General features: G+C 41.4%; 1 protein-coding gene across 1 annotated transcript in view; it reads left to right on the forward strand.

Annotated features, from left to right (window-relative positions):
* Window positions 1-27,227, forward strand: part of LOC124555514 — a 63,827-nt gene that overhangs the window by 27,179 nt on the left and 9,421 nt on the right. Inside the window, exons 2-3 of the mRNA XM_047129460.1 lie at window positions 7,748-7,908; window positions 8,344-8,740. Of these exons, the coding sequence (XP_046985416.1) occupies window positions 7,748-7,908; window positions 8,344-8,740 (558 nt within the window). The remainder of the gene's footprint in view (window positions 1-7,747; window positions 7,909-8,343; window positions 8,741-27,227) is intronic.

Genomic DNA, 27,227 nt, shown 5'->3' on the forward strand with positions numbered 1-27,227 from the left:
ATTTCAGTTGGTATATAAATCCAATTTTGACAAGTTAATATAGCTTAAACTTTATACTCGTGCGCACAATCAGGTGGCATGTTACAAACTTTAAGTACAGTAATTATGTTGGCTACAGTGGTAAAATTATACACAAATAACAATTTTGGTTGGGAAATCACAGTTAGGCTGGAGGCAGAAGGAGTGGAAGAGAAAGAGAAAGTGAGAGGGAGGGAGATGGTGGAAGGAGTGATATTATGAGAGCAAACTTTACAAAGCAGGTGGTCTTAAGATTACAACTGTTACATGTAATAACTGCCTAAAGGTTGGGGTAATACATTGGTTAATGCATTAAAATATGCTGATGGATGTACAGTTTGTGCCAGCAGTTGATGTACGTATAATTTCAAGCTAACAGGGGATACAAGCTGTTGTGATGATATATTTGTAAATGAGGTCAGTCATACTTGTGTTGTTAACTTCGTGTTTTGTTTCATGCAGATGGGTGGCTGTTGCTGATGTGTGGTATTTTGTATTTTTTAGTGCTGCCATGTGTTCTTTGAATCTAATTTCAAATGATCTGCCTGTCTGGCCTATGAAGAAGCAGTCAAGGTCCAAAGATTCAATTTTGTACACACCTGTGTGATGAAGTGGGGTAACTTCTGTCCAATCTTGTTGTCTGTGGTAAAGGATATGCTTATGCCTTTTCATTTGAAGACATTGGCAATCTGATATGAAATGTTACCTAAAAAGGGGATAGTATGGAAGATGATGATTTCTTTTTGTTACTTGTGACTTGATTGCTTTGCCACTATTGAGTGTTTTAGGGTGTCTACTATGGAGCTGTTATAACCATTTGCCATGGCTGTTTGTTTTGTGATTTCAATTTCTAGTTCACATTTGTCTTCAGAGAGTGGTAGTTGGATAGCTCTATTGCTCATGACAGGAAACTGGCAATTTTGTGGGCTGTGGGGTGACAAGAGAGTTGTGGATTGTAGTATGTGTTGTGGTAGGCTTCCAATAAATTTCAAACTGATGTCTGTTATTCTTTATTCTAATGGTAAGGTCTAAAAATTTATACTGTCATCTGCTTGGTGTTCAACTGTGAATTTCACGTTTTCATGGGAGTTGTTGAATAATTGGTTCAACTCATTGATGTCATGTTTTGTGCCTTTGATTAAAATGATGGTATCATCTGCATATCTGTGGTAGTAGATGATATTTTTGAGGAGGTGGTGACTGGAATTCAGGATTTTGTCTTAAATCACTTATAAATATTTCAGCTAACAATCCAGAAACGTTTGAGCCCAGTGCCAGACCATCTGTTTGTTTGTAGATTTTAGTGTTAAATTTAAAGTAGTTGTGTGAAAGTGTGAATTCAAGCAAGTCCATTAGTTCAGTAATGTGAGTTGAAGGGATTTTTTTGTGCTTTTGTAGGTAGGCATTGATTATTTGTTGTGTGGCATCTATTGGCACAGAGGAAAAAAGGTTTTGTATGTCAAATGAAGCAAGTGTGGCTCCATCAGGTACTTCTACGTTTTCGACATGTTATGTAAATTCTGCTGTGTTTTTAAGTGTTCTCTCATTATTGAATGTATATGCTTTTTTTGAGAATTTTGAAGAGCAATTTGTTGAGTTTAATGTTGGGCTGTTTCCACAGTTCACTGTAGGCCTGATGGGGGTCCCATTTTTGGGTATCTTAGATTGTGATCTAAGGCAAGGTGCTTGTGGACTAATTGTTGCAATGTTTCTTGCTTCTTGAATGGTGAGTAGGAAATTGGTGTTTAAAATGTGTTTAATCTCTTTTTGTATTCGAGCTGTTGGATCTTTATGTATTTCTGTTACATTGTTGGTTTGGAAGAGGTCTAAAGTTTTTTCTATGTATGTAGCTCTGTTCATTACAACAGTTGTATTACCCTTGTCAGCTGATACAATTATTGTATTATTCATGTTTGATTTAGTCTTAGTAGTATGTGTAAGGGCTTCTTCTATTTTCTTGTTTGCTGGGAATGGTTTTACAATTTCCTTCTCAATAATTCTGTTAATTTTGTGGCAGGCTGCTATTCTGTCATTTTGCTTCTTAAAGCCAATGGTTGAAATCTGTGGGACACTAGTGATGAGCTTCTCTTGGTTCTTTTGTTCCAGTGGAGCTGTAATGTTGTGTTTTAAACTGCTGCTGAGTAGTGCCTCTTCTTCTACAGTGAATATTATATTGGTGTTGTTGAGGAAAGGTGTGTAGAATGTGTGTTTCCTTTGGCTGTTTTGGTTCAGTTTGAGAGGTGACTTGTTTTATAAGGTCAACTAGTTTATTCTTCTGTGTGGCTTTTGTTTTCTGTATGGTGAACTCGGTGTACTTTCTGACTTTTTCAGTTATGGAATCGTACTCTAGTCTATGAAGCAACATCCCCAACTGTAATTCTGCAATATAAACTTCTTTCAGATCGTTTTTCACCCTGAGTTTCCGTGTGTTTTCCAATGTTTTCTTTTCAGTTGTTGTGTATGTTTTGATGGCAGTCTTCACATAATTTGGAATCATGTTGTTTTTGAGACAATTTTTTGTTGAAATTAATATGCTTTGTTGTCATTGCGAGCTTCCCCCCCCCCCCCCCCCCCCCTTTTCCCAATTTTGGTGCTTATTTCCAGTCAGGTTGTTTTGTAATTGTTTTCTGTTTATCTCATTAGAAATTACTGAGCTTTTTTGGCAATGAATATGCTGCCACTATTGTGTTCAATCTACTTTTTCTAATTCTATACATAGCTTTTAAGACTTTTTGCCCTTTATTTTAGGTTTCAGTTAATTTTCCAATCAAACTATTCTAGATTCACTGAGGTGAAATCATGGGACATCTCCTAATATTGTTTTGGAGCTCATTTTGCCCAGCATAGTGGAGCATCTTGATGTGGCATGGACTCAGCAAGTTGCTGGAAGTTCTGTGCAGAAATATTAAGCCATGCTGCCTCTATAGCTGTCCATAATTGCGAAAGTGTTACCAGTGCGTGATGATGTGCACAAACTGACCTCTTGCTTATGTCCCATAAATGTTTGATGGGATTTGTGTGAGGCGATGTCAATGGACAAATCATTCACTCGAATTCTCCAGAATAGTCTTCAAACAAGTCTCTAACCATAGTGGCCCAGTGACATGGCGGATGGTCATCCATAAAAATTCCATTTATTGGTAACATGAAGTCCATGAATGGGTGCTTATATGAACACATATTAACACACTTGGGCAGCACAGACACATGGCATGCAAATGCAGAATTTTCGAAGTACCATCTATTAGTTCAATGAGCAATAAGTTTCCAGAACAAAGTTTGGAAGGTAGGAGATGAGGTACTGGTGGAATTAAAGCCGTGAGGATGGGTCGTGAGTCGTGCTTGGGTAGCTCAGATGGTAGAGCACTTGCCCGCAAAAGGCAAAGGTCCCGAGTTCGAGTCTTGGTCTGGCACACAGTCTTAATCTGCCAGGAAGTTTCAGCAATAAGTTGTACATTGTAGAGCCATGAGTGCATCATTTGTACTTTTTATGGAGGGGAATGTACATCCTTTTAAGTCACGAAAGAAAATTTAAACATAATATTAGTTAACTACAGAATGTGAATGTCCCAGAATTAGTCTCACTTATTAATGTAACAAATACTGAGGTGAAGAAAGTCATGGAATAGAGATTTGCACATATACAGATGGCAGTAGTACTGTGTACACAAGGTATAGAAGGGCAATGCATTGGTGGAGCTGTCATTTGTACTCAGGTGACTCATGTGAAAGGTTTTTGGTGTGAATATGACCACAAGATGGGAATTATAAGACTTTGAATGTGGACGCATGGGACGTTCAGTTTTGGAAATTGTTATACAATTCAATATTCCAAGATCCACAATGTCAAGAGTGTGCCGAGAATACCAAATTTCACCATTACCTCCACCATGGGCAACACTGGCCGAGGGCCTTCACTTAATGACCAAGAGCAGTGGTATCTGCATAGAGTGGTCAGTACCAACAGACAAGTAACACCATGTGAAAGAGATGCAGAAATCAATGTTGGATGTATGACGAACAGTGCAGTGAAATTTGGCATTAATGTGGTATGGTAGCAGACAACCACTGGGAGTGCCTTTGCTTACAACACAACATCACCTGCAGCACCTCTTCCGGGCCCATGTTCCGGGCTCATGACCATATTGATAGGACCCCAGACAACTGGAAAACCATGGCCTGGTCAGATGAGTCCCAATTTCAGTTGATAAGAACTGATGGTAGGGTTTGATTGTGGCACACACCCATGAAGTTTGGAAGATAGGAGATATGAGGTACTGGCAGAACTGAAGCTGTGAGGTGGTGTTTTGACTCATACTTGGGTAGCTCAGTCGGTAGAGCACTTGCTCCTGAAAAGCAAAAGTCTCGAGTTTGAGTCTGGTCCAGCACACAGTTTTAATATGCCAGGAAGTTTGAATATGTGTCAACAGCAATAGGAAATTAAGCTAGCAGTCATTTACTTCCATTCAGAAACACTCAATAAAGTGACTAATCTGCTGTCACAAAATAAGTACAGAGGTTGCTAACTCATAACATGGCACCCTTATTGTACATCACTAAGTAGGCTGTGCATCATTCCGTGTCCCCCAACTTTTAGCTGTTCATATTAATAAGTGATTGAAGAAATGTGTAACTGATGGATACATCTTTGTGGATCGTGAATGCAAGTTACTGTTTTCTAAAAGAACTAGTTGCTCATGATGGGAGGGCTGTTGCAGATTAAAATACATGGTTTTGTGATACATTTTTGCTATTTCAACTAGACTGCTACTAATAAATCACAGTCAGGTGATATTAACTGCAGCCTTTACCCTCATCTGGATGGCCAACTTATACAGGGCCTGTTAATCTTAGACACCCAGTGAATCTTTGTTTACTGGGCATCCGTTGTAATAATACTCTACAGATACAGAAGGAAGAAAAATTAGAGTTCAAAATTCTGTTGGTGATGTCATAAGACATGGAGTTAAGGATCAGATTGGTGAAGGATAGGAGGGAAACCACCCGCCTACTTTTCAAAGAAGCCAACCCAGCCTCAGCCTTAATCAGATTAGAAAAATTGCTGAAAAAATCTGGATGACTAGACAAAGAACTGAATCACCATTCCCTTATGCGAGCCCAGTGTCATACCACAGCGACACATTGCTCATATCTAATGATAGTCGTAATACTACTGATTTTGTCTCGAAAGAATATGACTTAGCATTCTTGAAATGTTTCCCATAGCTAGGGGGCGGGAATGGACACGGCATAAACATACAAGACAACTACTTTACATTAGACTTGTTTAATTGTTGTATTCAGTTTAGCATTTGAAGCTGTCGGTTGAAGCTAAAGGTGGGATACAATTACACATGCAAGTGAATGTGTTATTAGAAGAGAAGGTATGTTCAGCTGCACAGCACAGTGTCAAACAAAAACAAACATGTCAGTGCAACAAAATGAGATTTTCACTCTGCAGCGGAGTGTGCGCTGATATGAAACTTCCTGGCAGATTAAAACTGTGTGCCCGACCGGGACTCGAACTCGGGACCTTTGCCTTTCGCGGGCAAGTGCTCTACCAACTGAGCTACCGAAGCACGACTCACGTCCGGTACTCACAGCTTTACTTCTGCCAGTACCTCGTCTCCTACCTTCCAAACTTTACAGAAGCTCTCCTGCGAAACATGCAGAACTAGCACTCCTGAAAGAAAGGATATTGCGGAGACATGGCTTAGCCACAGCCTGGGGGATGTTTCCAGAATGAGATTTTCACTCTGCAGCGGAGTGTGCGCTGATATGAAACTTCCTGGCAGATTAAAACTGTGTGCCCGACCGAGACTCGAACTCGGGACCTTTGCCTTTCGCGGGCAAGTGCTCTACCAACTGAGCTACCGAAGCGTGCTTCGGTAGCTCAGTTGGTAGAGCACTTGCCCGCGAAAGGCAAAGGTCCCGAGTTCGAGTCTCGGTCGGGCACACAGTTTTAATCTGCCAGGAAGTTTCATATCAGCGCACACTCCGCTGCAGAGTGAAAATCTCATTCTGGAAACATCCCCCAGGCTGTGGCTAAGCCATGTCTCCGCAATATCCTTTCTTTCAGGAGTGCTAGTTCTGCATGTTTCGCAGGAGAGCTTCTGTAAAGTTTGGAAGGTAGGAGACGAGGTACTGGCAGAAGTAAAGCTGTGAGTACCGGACGTGAGTCGTGCTTCGGTAGCTCAGTTGGTAGAGCACTTGCCCACGAAAGGCAAAGGTCCCGAGTTCGAGTCTCGGTCGGGCACACAGTTTTAATCTGCCAGGAAGTTTCATGTCAGTGCAAGATATACAGTAATGTTTGGTTCATGTTGTTAGTATTTTCCACTCAAAATAAAAACTGACAGATCTGATCTGTTTCACATTGATTAATATAGTGTGCCATACCAAGTGTGTAAATTATTGAATCTCTTTATTTTCTTTCTTTTGTGTGTAGTGTCAGCATAACCATTGTAAAATTCTTGAATCCTTGATAATATAACTGGACTCTCGAATATGTGCCACTTGTCTTGTCTCAATGGGAATTTTTATGAATTACTTTGATATGCTCCTCCAGAACTACAAGTTTATAACTGGTGTTGAATCGCATAACAAACCTGTTTTATTTCTTTACACATCCACTTTCCATATACTGCTGTCGGCATTTATTCTCACAGTATTCATTCAGTTTATCTATGTTTGGTGCCGTATCACGTGCCTAGTTTGTCATGTACCTTATTTGCTACTAGTAAATGGGATTTTAAGTACAATAATTTACCAATTCTTAATCTTGCAGTGCCATTTATTAAGTCAGTTGATACTAAGACTTCTACTGAAAGTTTTATAATACACCCCCAGAAATTTAGAGACTAACCCACACAACTCTGTATTGAATACATTTCTAAAATGAACTGTAGAAAGACCAAGTTACAGATTTATTGGACCACATAATGAAAAATTTGATAAAAATTACAGTTTTAATGTCAGGGGCAGAAGCATTCTTTCAGAAACTGATGACCGAACACACTGTTTTATTGAAAGAACAGCAGAAACAGCATGTCATACACTGCTATGATACTGTCTCAGAAAAACCATTTGAGGTTCATTGCTGGCAGTATAGTTAGAAAACTAAGTGCTTATAGAAAGGTGATTGAGCTACTGAAAATGTGTCTCTACATGAGAGTACAGCTGAATACCTGCCATTTTTGTAGCCCAGATACCTGCCATTAATGTTGATGAAAGTACTTGAAGATGATAAAGAATTAAATGTGGTACAAATAGCTGCAAAGACCTTACTGGGTGTGTGCCAACATACGACTACTAGAGTTAATAAGCAGTTTTGTAGTGTTAAGTGGATGAATTGAAACAGAAACAATTAGGTTTTGTGTTAATCAGAGTGAGACTGACATCACACAAAATTTATTTACGTAACATGGGTCCCAAAATTAGTTTCAAAATTCATTTAAAATATATCTAACAATTTTTACTGCCTTTAGCATAAGATACTTCTCCTTGATGAAACTTCCTCAAATCTGACTTTTTCTCCAATCATCCCTCTCCTCCCGCCTGTTGCAGTCATCACCCCCTTCATGCCCAGTACATATTTCTATGCACTGTAGGTGAGTGCCTGATTTTAGTATGAAGGGTAGTAGTATTTGAGAGGAAGTCCTTTGCAGCTGTAATTTCAAGCATCACCATCAACAAAATTGAAATTTGTGTTCATTTGTGTGTTCTTTTGTAGAGGGGAGTGCGGATGGACTACGGAATATCAAAGCGTAAGCTTCTTGATGTTTTTCATAGACTGTGTGTTCCTCTGCCACAGAGGCAATACAAACTTTCTCGAAGAGGGAAGGAATTAACAAAAATGCGTGAAAAGCAAGAACAGGAAAAGGCAAAGCAAAGGTATCGGGCAACTTTATCTCTTTGCTTAACGTTTTTAAACTGTTATAGCTTGTTCTTCATGCTATTCCTAAAATAAAGCAAAAATATTTGCTTGTTTGAGAGATGTGTAGCTCATTATCTGTACATTTGACACAATTTAAGGATTTCTAATTTCTTGGTATCATGTTAAGTTACTGAGTAGAATCATTGCTTTCTTGTATGTCACTCATTTACAAGTATGAGGTCTGGGATCGTGATTTGGATACTGAACAGCTTGGTTACTGGATTAGTCTGAGGTTAAGTTGATTTTTGCAATCTCATGTTTCATTAAGCATTTTGAAAAAGCAGCTAGCCAACTCATATTTACTTAATGCTGAAATATTTTAAATACTCTTAACAACTGTATTTTGTAAGTACTGTACAGATGTTTTCAATGTATTTTCTTTCCCAATACAGCACATCTGTTACAAACAATAGCCCATCATCATCATCAGCATCAGCATCATCCTTGTCATTATTGTCGTCATCATCAACAATGCCATATTCAAATCGTCAGAAACAGCACTCTGACCATACAGGAAAGGATCGTTTAAAACCACCTCCAGATCTTACTCAGAGTAAAAAGATCAAGTTGAACACCAGCACCTCCACATCTGGAAGCAGTAAAGCAAGTAATGGAGGTGATAATTTCCTTGACAAAATAATCATTAAAAGTAAATCAACTGACAAGAAAGCTGATGTAAAAGTAGAGAAGAGCCAAAATGAAGAACAAAATGCAAAGAAGGATGTTTGTTCAGAACCTACTAAAGCAAAAAAGATAACACTGAAGAGACCTGTTATTGAAATGGAAGAGGTAAGTTAATACAACTACAATCTACAATGTTCTGAAGCCTTGAAACAGCATATTTTCTTAATAGCGTACTTTTCTAACACAGTTGTGAAGATACCGTAAGCACTTCTGTATTTTCTTGCATCACAACATGTAATTAAAAAATTTGGACATATTTCTACCACCAAATGAGGTGCCACAAAGGTTAAGACAATTAACTTGTATTTGGGAGGATGGTATGTCAGATTCCTGTCTGATCATACAGATCTAGTTTTTCCACAATTTCCCCTAATATCTTCAGGCAGTGCCAGGATGGCCTTTTGAAAAGGGCACAGCAGATTTCTTTCCCCATCATTCCCCAATATGAGGTTTGGCTCCTCTAAAGACATTAAACCAAAATCTGCCTTCCTTGTGTTTCTGCTGTGTTGTCTAAGCATCTGATCCATTTTATTGAGTCCACCATTCTTTCATATTGACTTATTTCTGAAAATGACACTGATTGTAAAATTAGAGGAATTTCACTTCATTTGTAGGCTTGCTGGCATTCATTCTTCCTGCACACCATTCACAAGTTGAACAGGGAAGAGGGAAATAATAGTGGTACATGAGGTACCTCCTGCCTGACACCATAAAGTTGCTTTTGGAGTATAAGAAAAAAGTTATGTAACACACTCATTAGTTGTAACAGTATTACGAAAAGTTGCTACTCACTATATAGTGGAGATGCTGAGTTCCAGATAGGCACAGTCAGAAGACTGTCACAATATTCTTAAATTACATCCTCGATTTTCCATTGTTTGACTCTTATTACTTGCATAGTTTGTGTTTTTTAACCAGAAACCTCTGTCTTAATACTCTTTTGATCACAGATAGTTGCTGCATTCTGCCATATGTGTTGTGGAGGTAAAAGTAAGCCTGCATTTCTAGTGCAGTTCAGTAGTGTTTGCTGTGTCTCTAATGTCACTTGTACATACTGTTTAGTCAACCAACTAGCCTGGAAGGATCATTTCAATTTTTGGCTGTGTTCACATTGTGACTTTACAGCAAGAAAGATTATCAACATAGGAAGTTTCGTGCTGAATTGGCATAGAACATTATGACATCATTTGAACATTCACTCACTATGGAGAGATGCAAAACATTGAAGATCTGCCTAATAGTGGTTGCATGGAACCAGCAACATGAGCTAATGATAACTACCACCAAATTATGGCTTCTAGGTACCTTGAGGAGTATACAATAGATCTGTGCACTGCCTTTTGAAGGCAGTTGGTAGGGCTGTGCCAATACAGACAGTATGTAGCCATCTCCATATGAACAATTTTGCTTCCAGGCATCTGTCACGAACCACACTACAAACCCCTGAACACCATGGTGCACAAAGAAAGTGAGAGAAACAACACATTGAATAGAACGTGGATCAGTAGTGTCTAGTACTCTTCATTTATGAGTGCTGGATTTATCACATCTGTTGATTGAGTGTTGTAGAAAAGTGTGGAGGTGTCCGGGTAACAATGTTTGTGTAAGGCATGTGGGTTCAGCAGGAAGATGAGTCAGTCTTGTTTCAAGCCTGTATTGCACATGGAGACTGGATGCTTCTCATCACTATCAAGGGTAATGGGAGGGCAGTGCAGTAATGAGGCAGGATCCTTCAACCCACTGTCAAGCCCTAAAACCAATATTTTGGCATGTGAAAGGAATGATCTGTGGTATCTGCTAACAAGAACCTAAAGGATCATATTTGATATCAGTTTAAAGTTGCAGTGCATTGATGTAGGATGCCTTCTCACACAGTGGTTGACCTCAGGAGTGATGCTGCTGACGAGTGGGACAAGTCTGACGACCTTGCTGACTGCACAATTAGGGATCCAATAATGTTACAGTGCATGGGACAGAGTAACACATTATTGAATTAACCCAGAAGCAATTTATTTTTTGCAAATGTACTAAATCCATTGTGTATATGACCAGGGACAACCGGAAGATCTGGGAAAAACCCGGGAATTTTTTCATCCGGGAGAAAACCGGGAAAAACCCGGGAATTGTTTACAATTCCGGGAATTTTTCATTGTTTTAGTTTTCAGTTAAATTTTTGTGATTTTGAGTGGTAATAACCAATACTCTAACAAAGAATGTTACTGTAACCCGCTACTGCAGAATAACACTGCAGCAACGAAACATGAACGAGGAGAGGAGAAAAAAAAAAAAAAAAAAAAAAAAAAAAAAAACGTAAAATAAACTTAAGTTGCAAAGGAAATGGGCCATATACAACGACAAAACACAGTGCTCATGCAAGCGTCTGCCAACAGCAAAATGTGTCAAATGCTTTTGGAAGACTATGCAATACTTCATAACAACAAACTGCCTCCGATGAGCGTGACATGACAACTGTTTACTTTAGATTCCTTTGAGCAGTTGCGGCCGGGCTCTTGTGCGCGCGTAGTAGAGTTGCGTATGAGTAGTACCGTCTCCCACTTCTGGTTACGGAAGTGTGGCTGGGCGCCACTACTTAATATTGCCCCGGTTCAGAAATATCGTAGATCCGGGGCTGATGCACAGAGCAGTCCGACTTGTGCTCAGAGCCATTTGAGCTAGTCCGAGTTGTGGTGGGGAGGTGGGTCGCCTCCACGTGACCTGTGTTTACGTTCAGTGATTTTGTTCTTTCCTCTTCGTTTATTGCTCTCACGTTAAATGATAAAACAGATTTTTGTGACCGGGAGATATCAAATGAATTAAAATACGTTCACATAGTTACGGATGGCCAAAAATATGTCATTAGTTTCAGATTTTATTTCCACCTTTCTGACAGTCAAGCATTAATCGCCTTGCGGAACGGTGAAGTTATCTTTGTCGGTTTGCTAAAGAGATTTGGCTTTTATTTATCTTTCCTGTGAGGTAGTCAGTTTATTTGAAACAAACTGTTTAATTTCACACTGTTGGTTGGTTTCAACTGTTCGCTGATTTCAAGTGCACGTATGCATTATGCCATGATAAAGAACCGAACATGAGATAATACACTACTGGTACTCCAAGAAAATATACATCCGAATTTGGACATACGAATGTGCACTTTAAGCCGAATTATGCATTTTAGTATGGTTCACGAAATTCTCTTGAAGTTTCCTTTGATGTCTTGTTTATTTTATGACATAATGTAAGATCTATTAATGTTTTATTACAAGTACGAACATATGGCCTTCCTGCATCATCGTGCGGTGACAACTGTTATCTGTGCGCTCTCTTGCAACTGCTGAAACGAACCTATTTCTAACAGGTAGCAGCAAAATATTGCGAACGGTGGTTTGAAAAGCGTTACAGGCGCTAAAAGCAAATTTCCTTTTACGCAAGATGAGCCATGTGCGAGAATGTACGATGAATTTCTTAAATAACAAAGCGTTTGACTCTCATTTAAAAATCAAGTCTTTGAGGATGGCCATTTAGAAGAATTTTGAGCTCAGGAGATCACACATTTACGTCGTTATTAAAAATTTTACTGGCAAATTTGTGTGATTGATCTTAAAGTGAATCACGTGCAGAAAAGATCAACATTATATGTGGAAGCTTAGCTTCTCTTCCAGCTTATTAATCTTGGAGACCAATATTATATGTGAATGCTGTGTATATTAATTTAAATCATTAACTTATCTTATTTGTGTTTTTGCGCTACTTAAGAGTGATCTTGCTAATGACTGTCGACATCACGTGTCCTATGCTGTCATCAGATGGCGAGATCTCGTGACAAGAGTGATGAGTGGCTTACAAAAGTGCATCGCAATCCTGACTTCAATTCTTTGGAAAGTAACATGCGGTATTTGGTGGAATTCGAATTTATACCTACGTATTACAAAACTATGCAGCGTACACATTGCTGCACATCAAAGGTGTTTCAAAACGTGTTTTTTCCCCCCTGAGTTTCGTTTTCTAAATTGGTGGGAAATTCTCCGTCAGTGTATAAAACCATAAACATTCAAAGGATTGATGAGTTTTACAGGGCCAAGGAATAGTATACGGTCACTTAACACGGAAAAAGTGTGTTTTCGCCCGGGAGAAAGTGTATTTTTAACCAGGAAATCCGGGATTTTTTTTCCTTGTCCACATAGACACCCTGTAAATCTCTAAACTCTGTCCTAATAGGCCTCAGAAGGGACAACAGTACTGGCCGACCACTGTGTCATCCTCAGCCGGTAGGCATCGCTGGTTATTTCTCAATAAAGTAACATTTTCAGTTTCATAAGGTTTATTCTTTCTCTCCCTGCTCCCCTTGAATTTAAAGCTCATGCATGTCTGTAGCTATGAGTTATGATCAAAAAGTGACAGGAGTTTTTGTTTTTCTTAAAGAGTCTTTATTTATCAACATCAACTTTGTCCCCTTCATAGCAATCCCTCACAGAAATAATATGCTAGTGCCAGCACTTTTTACAGTCTTCGAAGAACTTCCGAAACTCACTCAAAGATCAGCTTTTACTGAGCAGAACGTGGGGCACATGCCACACCCCAGTAGGTATATGGTTCTCTTTGTAGCTGTACTTGATATCTCTAACTTTTTGTGGGACTCAGATGGCTCCTGATGATCAATGATTACTCTCTTGGCCTTCTTGGGAGCTCATTTTGCAGTGTTAATGCCCAGTAACCAATAAAGAAAATGAGGGAGGGTAACCCACAAACGTGTGTTCTAAGCAAAGAGTAGAAACAAGTAACCAGAAAATTTCAATGTGCTAATATATTCTTGCCCTTTCCAGTAGCAAAGAAGGGTTTACAGGGGCTGGCTGGGACACTTATATCAGTGAAATGCCTCTGTAATAGCCTTCTCCTAGTGGAAACTTCTACATACTACTCCAGTTAACAAAGGGGGAAAAAATGGGGGGGGGGGGGGGCGGACTATATAGTCACAAATTTTTGCGCAGTGCTAGGAGAGGAGTATCTTCAACAACATACTAAAAATCCTATTGGGTGAGGTGTGAGCATTGGGGTGGGGACATTTAAATATGACTTTTTTTTATGTTTTTCTCGAATAATTCGAAAACTGTGGCTCCTAGCGCAAATGTTTCCCAGTACCAAATTAGACTACATTAATGTCGTGAAAAAAAGGTCCTATTCGTCTCTTCTCTGAGACTAATAGCTTCCTCATTGCAGATGGAATAATTGCAGATTATTAAAAAATGGTGTTGTAACAATATAAAATTGTTTGTTTTTAAAGTTGATTAAAAATTAAATGTGTGTAGCAGTGGTGCCATATTAAGGGAAAATAGTGTTCCTGGGGTGATACAGGGTGATTGGGGGGGGGGGGGGGGGTAGTGAGGAGTAGAAACGTGAGGGGAGGTAGGTCGCCATATGGTGTTCATGCACTTCCTCTTTCGTAGGTCTGGAAACTGGAGATAGAGCAGGTGATTCCCCACTCTGTCTACCCCTCTAGGTCACAAGAAGCAACTACAGGGTGTCTCAGAAAGTTATAGTGACACACACACACACACACACTCACACACACACACACACACACACACACACACACACAATTCCCCCAGAACTAGTCCACAAACTGATTTCCTGTGCCATATCCCCACATACCCCAATTCTACCACCACACCCAAGAACCAGCTACGAATGACGTCCCCTTTGCCACCCAATGCCACCCCAGAGTGGAACAACTGAACCAGTCTTTGTCAGTGCTTTCATTATCTATCATGCACCGAAATGGTGGATATCCTACCCAAGACCCTTCTCACTCCTCCGAAAATGGTGTTCCGTCACCCACCCGACTTCTACAACATCCTAGTCCATCCCAATGCCACTCATAATCCTAACCCCTTATCATAGGAAACATATCCCTGTGGAAGACCCAGATACAATATCTGCCCAACCCACCCACTGAGCATTTCCTATTCTAGTCCTGTCACAGGTTTATCCTACCCTAATAAAGGCTGAGCCACCTGTGCAAGCAACCATGTCATATACCAGCTCTGCTGTAATCATTGCACATCTTCTTATATTGGTATGACTGTCAACCAGCTATCCACCAGGCTGAATAACAACTGCCAAACTGTGGCCAAGAGGAAAGTGGACCACCTTGTGACCCAACATGCAGCTGAAAATAACATGGTTTATTTCAGTGGCTGCTTCATAACACGGGCCATCTGGATTCTCCCCTCCACCACCAGCTTTTCTGAACTGCGCAGGTGAGAGTTATCCTTACAACACATCCTCTTCTGCTGAAATCTTCCCTTGGCAACACGCCCACCAGTCTTTTCCCCTTCTCTGTTCCTCTCCTTTTCTGCTCCCCACCCCCCTCCCTCCACCACAGCCTCATGACACTGCACCTGGCAACCTTCTCCTGCCATAGTCCCTCCACACTCCACCAGACAGTGCTCACTTCTCCCTCTCCACCCGTATCCTGCTGTCCCGTCCACTTTCCCGCCCCATTCTGGATTGTTACTTCCATTTGTTACAGCAGTTACATTCTGCCCAGAGCTGCTGGAGGTAGTAGTAGTGTGCTGGAGGTAGTGGTTGTGTGCATGAGGTCTGGTTGCTTATGTGGATGTGTGTTTGTTTTGCTTTCTGTGAATAGCCATCTATCTTTTTCATAATATTGTTTATATTCCAACCTGGCTGAAAGCTCAAATGTGTTACACTCTTTTTGTTGTGCCTGTCTGCAACTCAGTGTGTCATTTTCACAGAGAGTAGCCATCTATCTTTTTCATAATATTATTTATATTCCAACCTAGAATTTCCATTGTTCAAAAGTGGATCCTCTGTAAAACAAGCTGCACTCTGTTAAGTTAATTGGATGTTATTCAGCAACAAGACCATCTCCAGAACTGAATGAAACATTTAATGACTATAATATTCTAGAATCCACTTCAGACTTCCTTAGAGAGAAGATGGACCCTTGTGAAATGAACTGTATCACTCTGAAGTGGACAGATGCTGAATGCTGTGAAGATTCAGGAACAGTCCACCTACAGAGAATCTTTTGACCTGAGTTGTAAAGGCTAAAGCCTGAAGGGTAATGAGAGAGCCAGTTGAAATCACAATAAGAGGTCATGAAAACCAGTATTTTACGGACTATTAAGACGCTATGGACTGTAAGAAACACCTTAATTTTCAAGCAATTTTTTTAAATAACATTTTGACTGTTTTTATTATAATATTGAAAAGCCAGACTAAAAAAAATTCTTAGTTTATATAACCGAACTGATCTTTAAAATCCCTGAAGATCTTCATCTGAATTTTCTTCTTCCTCCTCTTCTTCCTCTCTGTCACCATTGTTGTTGCCTTCGTATATATAAGATTGTTTTTACTGCCGTTGAGAGCGTTACTTATGCTGCACTTCTTGAAAGGTTTACCAATAATGTCTTCTCACTCTTGACTGCAACTGTTTTAACTGCTGACACACTTGTGTGATTGTAGGCTCTTTTAAAGCTCCTTTCGGTGTGAATTCTTGTTAGGTTTCATCAGTCATACATTTGTTCAACTGCTCTCTCATATATACTTCAAACAATTAATTTTTCGAGATGTCAAGAGGTTGCAATTAGTCCTCACAGAATAACTGCAAGCTCTGTATTTCCCTGTCTCAGTTTCTCTTTCACAGAATTTTTCAAATGACTACTAAAGTGATCTAGCACATGAAGAGAACTCTTCTTCAGTCAAGCAACTTTCCTTCTCTCTCACACTCTGTTAATGCATAATTTTATACAAGCCGTGTCCGTCCAACCATTGTTATGTAAATGAATGCCACCATGTGATGGTATTGCAGAAGGTTTTGGCATTGTTTTGCCCTTGATAATGATCATTGGATTAAATTTAGTACTATCAGCATAACATGAAAGGACAGCAGTGTAGTGCATTTTTCATGTCTACTTGTTTTTTATAGTTACAGTTTTAGCACCTTTGATGGCAACAGTTTTGTTACTCGGTACATCAAATGTCCAAGGAGTTTCATCCATATTTGCTATTTGGCACAGTTCCACACCAGTTTTCTTTCAATTTTAAACAATAAAGCATTGAAAAGATAATATTTCTCTTCATACTCTCTTGGCATTTTCTGATATATTTTGGTTTTGGTTTACTTTTTAAGTTCATGATGCTTCATAAACCTGTACCTCCAACCAACTCCATGCTTTAAGTCTGTTAAGTTCCACTGTAGCACAAGCTTGTGAGCATGTATCAATTCCTGTGGCATTTTGATGGTGTCCTTGAATCCATTTCAGTACATCATCTTCTAGTTTTGGCCATTTACCATTTATTCCTCTATTTGCACATTTAGTCTTCCACCCTTTTTTTTCAGTTCTGCTTTACTAGATCACCACTCGTGAGTTTTTTTTTATGTTTTGGAGGGTCAAAACGCTGCTCAGCTGCTCTGTTTCCATGTTGTTATACATATTCTATTACTTTCAATGTATTGCTTGTATTGTATGAATATCTTTTATTTTTTCCCATTACAAAGGTAGCTACTAACGAAAATATTGTACTATTACCAACAACACAAACCACTTTCAATTCAAGATCAGTGGCACCGTAAACTGTAGTGATGCAGTGGGCAGGAGGGAGGCAGAGTGTTAGTAAGCTTGTGAATCGCTGCAACTTATGTTTGTTGCATCAGTGCACTGCTACTGTCAGTGGAATCCATTGTTGCCAGATAGAGACAGGTTTCCTGCAGCATCGAATATATGGCCGTTTTTAATACGATCGGGAATTTTAAATGAAACACTGGACATTTTTATATTGATTCTGAGTATAAGATGCACCTGAATTTTGGAGGCAATGTCTTGAAGAAAAAAGTGCATTTTATAGTTCGTAAAATACAGTAATTGCCCCAACATCTTCCACAGAAGTGTGGGAATCAGTAAGCAGGATTTCAGCGAAAGATAGGGCAATTCATCTGACAGCCATTTTAAAACAATGGGGTGCTCAACAAATACACCACATGAGGCAACACACACAGTGGCACAATATTTCTACAGAATATCACCTTGTCTGAGCCAGAGATTGGATTTTTGTGCTACAAGTAAGACCTGGTGATGCTCCGAGTTAATATTTACTCTAACAAAGAATTAAAATTACAGCCTGCCCTTCTTCTTGAATTCTATTCTACATTCACTACTTCCCATGAAATCACTCCAGAATGATATGCGATATGGAAAGAAATCTTAGTTACCTTTTGTAACAAGTTCTGGTCTGAGGGGCAATACCCTGACTCATGGAAAGAAGCTGTCATAGTTCCTCTCAAATCAGGGGAGGGATGGCCTGCATGTAAGTTACTGTCATGTTACAGCCCTCATGAAATTTTGCAGAAAAGTTGTAGACTACTAGATAGGAGTATGGGAATAGCTATTACAAATGTTATGATTATACACTCCTGGAAATTGAAATAAGAACACCGTGAATTCATTGTCCCAGGAAGGGGAAACTTTATTGACACATTCCTGGGGTCAGATACATCACATGATCACACTGACAGAACCACAGGCACGTAGACACAGGCAACAGAGCATGCACAATGTCGGCTCTAGTACAGTGTATATCCACCTTTCGCAGCAATGCAGGCTGCTATTCTCCCATGGAGACGATCGTAGAGATGCTGGATGTAGTCCTGTGGAACGGCTTGCCATGCCATTTCCACCTGGCGCCTCAGTTGGGCCAGCGTTCGTGCTGGACGTGCAGACCGCGTGAGACGACGCTACATCAAGTCCCAAACATGCTCAATGGGGGACAGATCCGGAGATCTTGCTGGCCAGGGTAGTTGACTTACACCTTCTAGAGCACGTTGGGTGGCACGGGATACATGCGGACGTGCATTGTCCTGTTGGAACAGCAAGTTCCCTTGCCGGTCTAGGAATGGTAGAACGATGGGTTCGATGACGGTTTGGATGTACCGTGCACTATTCAGTGTCCCCTCGACGATCACCAGTGGTGTACGCCCAGTGTAGGAGATCGCTCCCCACACCATGATGCCGGGCGTTGGCCCTGTGTGCCTCGGTCGTATGCAGTCCTGATTGTGGCGCTCACCTGCACGGCGCCAAACACGCATACGACCATCATTGGCACCAAGGCAGAAGCGAGTCTCATCGCTGAAGACGACACGTCTCCATTCGTCCCTCCATTCACGCCTGTCGCGACACCACTGGAGGCGGGCTGCACGATGTTGGGGCGTGAGCGGAAGACGGCCTAACGGTGTGCGGGACCGTAGCCCAGCTTCATGGAGACGGTTGCGAATGGTCCTCGCTGATACCCCAGGAGCAACAGTGTCCCTAATTTGCTGGGAAGTGGCGGTGCGGTCCCCTACGGCACTGCGTAGGATCCTACGGTCTTGGCGTGCATCCGTGCGTCGCTGCGGTCCGGTCCCAGGTCGACGGGCACGTGCACCTTCCGCCGACCACTGGCGACAACATCGATGTACTGTGGAGACCTCACGCCCCACGTGTTCAGCAATTCGGCGGTACGTCCACCCGGCCTCCCGCATGCCCACTATACGCCCTCGCTCAAAGTCCGTCAACTGCACATACGGTTCACGTCCACGCTGTCGCGGCATGCTACCAGTGTTAAAGACTGCGATGGAGCTCCGTATGCCACGGCAAACTGGCTGACACTGACGGCGGCGGTGCACAAATGCTGCGCAGCTAGCGCCATTCGACGGCCAACACCGCGGTTCCTGGTGTGTCCGCTGTGCCGTGCGTGTGATCATTGCTTGTACAGCCCTCTCGCAGTGTCCGGAGCAAATATGGTGGGTCTGACACACCGGTGTCAATGTGTTCTTTTTTCCATTTCCAGGAGTGTAGTAAAATAGCCACAGGTATTTTTGTGACCACTACTGTTAATGACATGTTTCAAAAATATCATCCATCAGATTCTGAAAAGAGATTTTTACAAAACCAATTGCAAGTTTCAAACACATTGTACAAATGTGGTATAGCCAGATATTAAACATACTAGTTAAGTGAACAGACACTCTACAGTGTACTGAGTGAAGTTCAGTGTGCGTAATTAAAGAGGAACTGAACATCCGTGGCTGGAGAGCCACCCAAGAAAACTAAAGTAGCTGCAAGGTGGAAACATATCATGCTCAAGTGAAGCCAATGAATACCAAAAGATGTGTACAGACACTTTTTTTTTTTTTTTTTTTTTTGTAATTACTACTGCTTTGCCCCACTGTAAACATTAGGCTAGTTTTATAATGTGGTACTTGATGTACTTTTATTGGTTGTAGCCACTGTTTATTGTGGTATACTGTACAGAAACAGGAGTTTACCCCTGAAACATTGTTTTTATCCTTTTACATTTTACTTCATACTGTATTCACTAAGTTGGTGCTGTGCGATTTTTAGTTGTGCAAAATTTCAATAATTACAATAGACAGATATTGCTACAAATTGTACTTCATAACCAGAACCTATAGTGCAAGGCCTCACATTGCACACTAATTTTTATGTTATTAATTATGTGGAACAAAGCAGTAGTAATTACAAAAAAGTGCCTTTCTGTATGAGTTTTTTGGCATTCATTGGCTTTGGTTGTGTACGAGATGTTGCTACTTAGTGACAACTTCAGTTTTCTTGCGTGGCTCTCCAGCCAGAGATGTTCAGTTCCTATTCAATATGGTACATTTAAGTTGACTCATTACATTGTATGGCACGTGTCCCTTAATTGGTATATATAATACCTGACTATACCACACTTGTACAATGTGTTCACAACTTGTAATTGGTTTTGTAAAAATCTCTTTTCAGAATCTGATATTGATATTTTTGAAATGTGTCATTAAAAAGAGTGGTCACGAAACTACCTGTTGCTATTTTACTATTATTGTGGTGTCCATAATAGTTGTGTTCATGCTCTTATCTAGTATCAACATGGGCGCACATCTCATTTGCGAGTTTATATCACAAATGCATCGTAGGCTACGTGGTTAACAAGTATTTTATGTGGACCTTGTAAATAAGAAATGTAACTAGTTCCCTCCAATGTGGATTCAGAAAAACACTGGTCTACTTTTGACATCTTAGTGTTCATAGAGGCAATTAGTCAAGATCATTCCTGTGGAAATGTAATCTTATAGCGGTATTCGTAGACATCCACCAATCACATCATATTAGTAAGAGGTACTACATCATGGTTCAGTTGCATGATTGGTGCTTCTATGGTCATCTCCCCCACCTACTGAGATCTTTTCTCTGAAAGTGCTATTTTAGATGTGGAATTGCCACTATCAATGGGTTTTATGCAACCTACAATGCCTTCAAAAACTGTGCATGAGATTTTCATACTCTTGCACTTGCTATGTGCAATCTAGGAGTCCTACAGAAAAAGGAACAGAATCTTTTTGTATGAAATTTAAAGTACTTAAATTTTGTACTGGGATACGTTTTCACAGGAGGCCACTGTTTTCAAGTTATTCAAGAGAAACACATTTGACGGTCAAATTTGTATGTTTTTCTTGAATAATTCAAGAACTATGGCATCTAGTGTCAGTGCAACCTTCATACCCCAAAATGTGCATTATAAGCGTATCCGGTTAGTTACTGGGCCAGCCATACTTCTAAGTGCAGAAGCTGGGGAGTAGCAACCAGCTATCTGGTGACAACTGCTCACTGTGAAAAATTCGTACAGCATAACATATCTGCACATGCTAGAGAATGCATGTCCAAAGGTTTTATCATAATTCAGAGTTGTTGATTCTTTCTCGTTTTTTATACCAGTGGTCAGCCAGCCACATTTATCTGAATTTCACTTGTATGCTCTTCCCTTTCATCTTCGAGATTTTAATCGAGATACATTTTATTGCAAGACTGTAACTGTTCTTTTAACACGTTCAAAAGAAAGCTCTTATGTTTTTCAAGTCATGAATCCAACAAGAAATTTGTGTGGGCCTAATAACTGTACAATTTGGCGCCCTTAACTCATACCAATCAACCATTCCATTGTAGGACAGGAAAGCAATATGGCAAAAGTGTATGTGTAACACATCAGCGACCAAGCCCGAAGCATCGCACAGGCCACAATGCTGTATTCAAAATACTGCATCCAAGTGTAGCTCGGGGCATGACTTTCTTGACGCACAAGACATCTTTCAATCAAAAACTGGACTCATTTCATATGAGAATAATGTATGGACACCTCATTACCTCTCCCTTGACAGGTGCCGCCTTCTGTTGTCAATTTCTAGAATCATTTCCAAAGAAATATTAGTGAACGTAACAGCTTCTGTCTTGAATAGCTGAGACAATATGTGATCGTGTTGACATAGTTTTGTGCATGTCCTCATCACGTTTCACAGTATGCTGCAATTCTGCTACAAATAAATCATGTTTATTGAGTGAACAAGAAATTTTGGTAGCTCAAGAGGAAGAAATTGTTCAGTAACTCAATTTTTAAATGATAATTATACTTTCTGTTATCATTATTTTAATATCAAAGAGGTAAAGTAAATATGAAAAACAAATCTTGAAGTTTGTTTTCTTAGTACATAATAATCTTGAAGATAAATCAATCACATATGTGCCAGTAACGCTTTAGATAATGCCCAGTTTTCTCTGCCTGACATTATAAGTGTGAAGTGAAACTGTAAAGAATTAAAATTCATCAATACAATTGAGAATAATAATGAAGTACAGCCCCTGTAACGGGCTAAGGGGTTGTAGTATAACCGTTATACTGTTTGCAGAATAATATTTCATTTTGTGTCAGTTCTTGTCCAATGTAAGTGGGTAATAATTTATTTTCTGGTCACTGCAAATTGAACACTAATAAGTACAAATTGTATACAGTCCAGTGACATCAATGTGGCCACCACCTATGTTCAGTGTCAACATGCAATAACCACTCATGGGCGGCAGGTGGCAGCTCTAGCTCTGGAGGGTATATTAAGTGTGTCGGAGGACGCATAATGTGGAAATGGAATTATTTATCTGACATCCAAGAGGATATGATCATCGATTTTTCTACCGAGGGTGAAAGCATTTCCAAAACAACTAAGTTTGTAAACTGCTTGTATGCCGCAGTGCTTAAAGTATACTGTGCAAGGCAAAATAGTACTACCAAAAACCAGTACTGAGACAACTGTGATGCCCTACAGGCCAAAGATGATGGGTTAATAATGGCTTTGGAGATATGTATGGATGAATAAGCATGCAACTGTTGAGTAAGTGATCACCCAGATGAACGAAGTGGCTAGCAGTAGGGTCTCCTCAATGACTGTTCAGTGAAGATTGCTGCATGTGACCTCCGCAGCAGGTGCCTGGTTCTTGCACCCATGTTGCCTGCCATTTACCTGTGACGAAAGCTGGAATTAGCACACCAGTGCCACAACTGGATGTCCATTGAGTAGCGACAGCGGGCCATTTAAGATGAATCAATTTTATGCTTCAGTGTAAAAATGGCTGTTGGTGTGCACAGTGTGAAATGTCTGAAAGCAGACACCCTGCAACTAACACCCAGCAACTAGGAGTAAGTGTTATGGCTTGGAGAATGTTCTTGTTGCATTTCCTGGGTGATCTCGTTGTACTGGAAGGCAAAATGGATCAACACAAGTATGCATCTATCTTTGGGGACCATGTCCACCCCTACATGTAGTTTGTTTTTCTTCAGCATGATAGTATCTACCAGCAGGACAATGCAGTGTCTCACATAGCTCGCAGTGTACGTGCATGGTTTGAAGAGTACCAAACTCCCTAGATTTAAACACAATCGAGAAGCTATGGGACTCTCTTGAACAGGCTGTTCATGCCATAGATCTTCAACTGAGAAACCAAGACTAAGTTATCTGTGCACCGTTCAATCTTTCGACCAACTTTGTTGTATGGGAGTGAAAGCTGGGTGGATTCAGGTTACCTTATCAACAAGGTTGAGGTTACGGATATGAAAGTAGCTAGGATGATTGCAGGTACTAGTAGATGGGAACAATGGCAGGAGGGTGTCCACAATGAGGAAATCAAAGAAAAACTGGGAATGAACTCTATAGATGTAGCAGTCAGGGCGAACAGGCTTAGATGGTGGGGTCATGTTACACGCATGGGAGAAGCAAGGTTACCCAAGAGACTCATGGATTCAACAGTAGAGGGTAAGAGGAGTCGGGGCAGACCGAGGAGAAGGTACCTGGATTCGGTTAAGAATGATTTTGAAGTAATAGGTTTAACATCAGAAGAGGCACCAATGTTAGCACTGAATAGGGGATCATGGAGGAACTGTATAAGGGGGCTATGCTCCAGACTGAACGCTGAAAGGCATAATCAGTCTTAAATGATGATGATGATTATATACATGGGGAACCTGAATTCCACTTACAAAATTTTGAATGTTGTTCAGGGAAGTTTTCTGAGTACTTGTGATCACTGGGGACTCATTACAGCATATTAATATAATTATTAGACCTTGGACTTCTGGTTCTAAAAATCTTAAATTAGGTACCTAAAATAGTTTCTACCACATACAAAAAAATAGGTTATATAGATAAGAACATAGATGATCAAAATCTGACATTTTATTGTTTAGAAAGATAAATATATTGACAAAAATCCACATTTTATTATTGTCCATGTCCATATTTACAGTCAAAGTAAATAACTAACTCTTTCTCCAGATTTTCCATTTAGAAACTGCATCTATTGTTTGTTAATAGCATCTCATAGGCCGAGAATGAGCATTTCACGTCAACAGATGTCACCAGAGGATATTTAAATTATGGTATTAGGCGCAATGGGACCGCACACTCATGTTCAGTTGATTTACCTGATAAGATGTCAGCCACTGTGCAGAGGCGGCGGGGGGGGGGGGGGGGGGCAGGGGCTCAGCATTCATTTGCTGGGTACGGGCTTGGCGACCCCGGGGTTCCTGAGCTGGGGACTGGTAAGCGCCGCCAGTCCTCTGTCACCGTAAGCTCTGGGCATACTTCAACGACCACCGTGCGGCGCGGCGGTGGAATGTTGTGTGTCTCAGGGAGTGGGGATCTTGGCTTGACCGCCCGGACCGCGAGGATGGGATAAACCTCTATAAACAACCCCTCAATCTCAAGGTGTGCTGCGCGCTGATGAGATGCATGGCTGTTGAGGTGGAACAGTCGTTAGCGGGCAATCTCTGGGGTACCTGCCGCACCTCAGTTGTATAAGGCTTACCTAGGCACATGGGGCTCTGTCTAGGTGGACTTCTAGTTCCCTAGCTGCTCGTGGGACCGAGATGGAACCCTTGAACTTTTCTTCTTCTCCTCCCAGCGGAAAGGGTGGACCGCTGGTAGGTTCTAACACCCAATCTAACAAGAGGGCTCGTGTAGCCAGTCCTCCTGATTCAGGTAGTCATAACAGAACGCATGCTGCTTCGCAGAATGTGTTTCTTATAATTAAAAGAAAAGATGGGGGTTTCGATAAAGTTTCACCGTTTTATATACAGAAGGGCTTAGAAGGTATTGCTGGCACATTAAAATCTGTGAAGTGCTTGCGAAATGGCACCTTGTTGGTTGAAACATCTAGCTTCCAACAAGTCCAGAACCTTCCGAAGGCACAATTTCTTGGGGAGTTTGCGATAGAGACTGAATTTCACAACACCTTGAACTACAGCAAGGGTGTTGTGACTTGCAGAGATCTTGTTGACATTCCCCAAGACATACTGAAGGTTGAATGGTCCCGGGAAGGAATTGTCGACGTGCAACACGTTATGAAACGGGTGGATGGTACTCTCATAAAGACTGACTCATTTATCCTTACATTTAACAGCACCAAATTGCCGGAGCATGTGAAGGCAGGTTTCCTACGTCTTAGTGTACGGCCTTATTACCCGAACCCCATGCGGTGTTTTAAATGCCAACACTTTGGACACACTACTCTCGGCTGTAGAGGGGAAGCCACTTGCGGGAATTGTGGTAAAGCCGCCCATGAGGGAGTTGGTTGCTCCTCTCCTCCCAAGTGTGTTAACTGCTCTGGGGATCACCCTGTGTGGAGTAGGGAATGCAGAGTTTTCCTTGAGGAACGGAAGATCCAGGAACTTAAAACCACAAAACGCATCCCGTACGGTGAGGCAAAGAAACTATACAAGTCCCTGCAGCCACCCACGTTCACTGCCTCCTTTTCTTCCGTTCTGAAACAGCCAGTCTTGAAAACTGATGCCACTACACAAACGGAGGTTTCTACTGTCAGCACTAGCACCTGCGTTTGTCAATGTGCGTGTGCTGCTGCAGTTCCTGTGAAGCCTGCTGCTCCTCCCCGGCCTTCTGACCAGGCCGTGGTAGCTGACATCTTAGACCTTCCTGCCCCTTCCCGGGTCCAGTCTTGTGTACTGCCCAGCACTGCTACACCACCTACTGCTTCTGAGGTTTTGGCTCCAGTGCCACCTCAGACCAAAAAATCTAAGCCAAAGGTAAAGACTCACCTGCTGAAGGAGACTGTAGTGTCGGCAGACTTGCCAACACTACGCACACTAATTGAAAGAGGCGGCCAAGATGCACGCGCTTACTCACGCAGGCGGGCGTTAGGTCTGAAACAGGATACGTAATGAATGAATGCTATAAAGAAAAGTACGTAGCTGCTGGAATACTTAACTTTAATCCATCCTTGTTGTACATCGCTCTTGACTATACAAGTGAGACTCTGTAGATACAAGCAATGTAATGCTAATGGCGCCTTGCTAGGTCGTAGCCATTGACTTAGCTGAAGGCTATTCTAACTATCTGCTCTGCAAATGAGCGAGGCTTCGTCAGTGTGCATCGCTAGCTAAGTCGTCCGTACAACTGGGGCGAGTGCTGGTAAGTCTCTCGAGACCTGCCGTGTGGTGGCGCTCGGTCTGCGATCACTGACAGTGGCGACACGCGGGTCCGACATGTACTAATGGACCGCGGCCGATTTAAAGCTACCACCTAGCAAGTGTGGTGTCTGGCGGTGACACCACAGAGACTGAAGTTATACAGTCTGCTGATGTCTATGCCATTCTCTCTGACGTCTCTCTCGACTCCTCTTCAGAGGCGATGGAGGTTGATGTCAGACTGAGGCAATCATCTCGCCCCAAAACTGAGCCTCCACCTGTTGTGGGCTCTCCTCTCCGACAGAAAGTGAGAATGAAGGTACTCCCACCCTGATAGATGGCTCCCATTATACAGTGGAACATGAATGGATTCCGGGCACATGTGGAGGAACTGAACCTCCTAGCACGGCAACGCCCCCTGTGCTTGTGTTTACAGGAAACGCATTTCAAACCATTTGATGCTCCTGTACTAGGGGGCTATACATTATATCGCAAAGATGACCTGACTGGAGAAAGGGCCAAAGGCGGAGTCGCCGTGTTTGTCAATAATGACCACCACTCCTCTGCTCTCCCCCTGGATACTGACCTGCAAGCAGTTGCAGTTGAAATTCATTCACGTCAGAGGCTTACCGTTTGCTCCCTTTATTTACCCCCTCTGGATGCAATGACCTTAGACACACTCACAGATCTTATCGACCAACTCCCCCGCCCATTTCTCCTCCTGGGAGACTTCAATGCCCATCATGTCCTGTGGGGCTCCACTTCTCTTTGCACTCGAGGTCGAATTTTGGAGAGC

Source organism: Schistocerca americana, chromosome X, assembly GCF_021461395.2.
Source record: "Schistocerca americana isolate TAMUIC-IGC-003095 chromosome X, iqSchAmer2.1, whole genome shotgun sequence".
In the NCBI taxonomy this organism is placed as follows: Eukaryota; Metazoa; Arthropoda; class Insecta; order Orthoptera; family Acrididae; genus Schistocerca; species Schistocerca americana.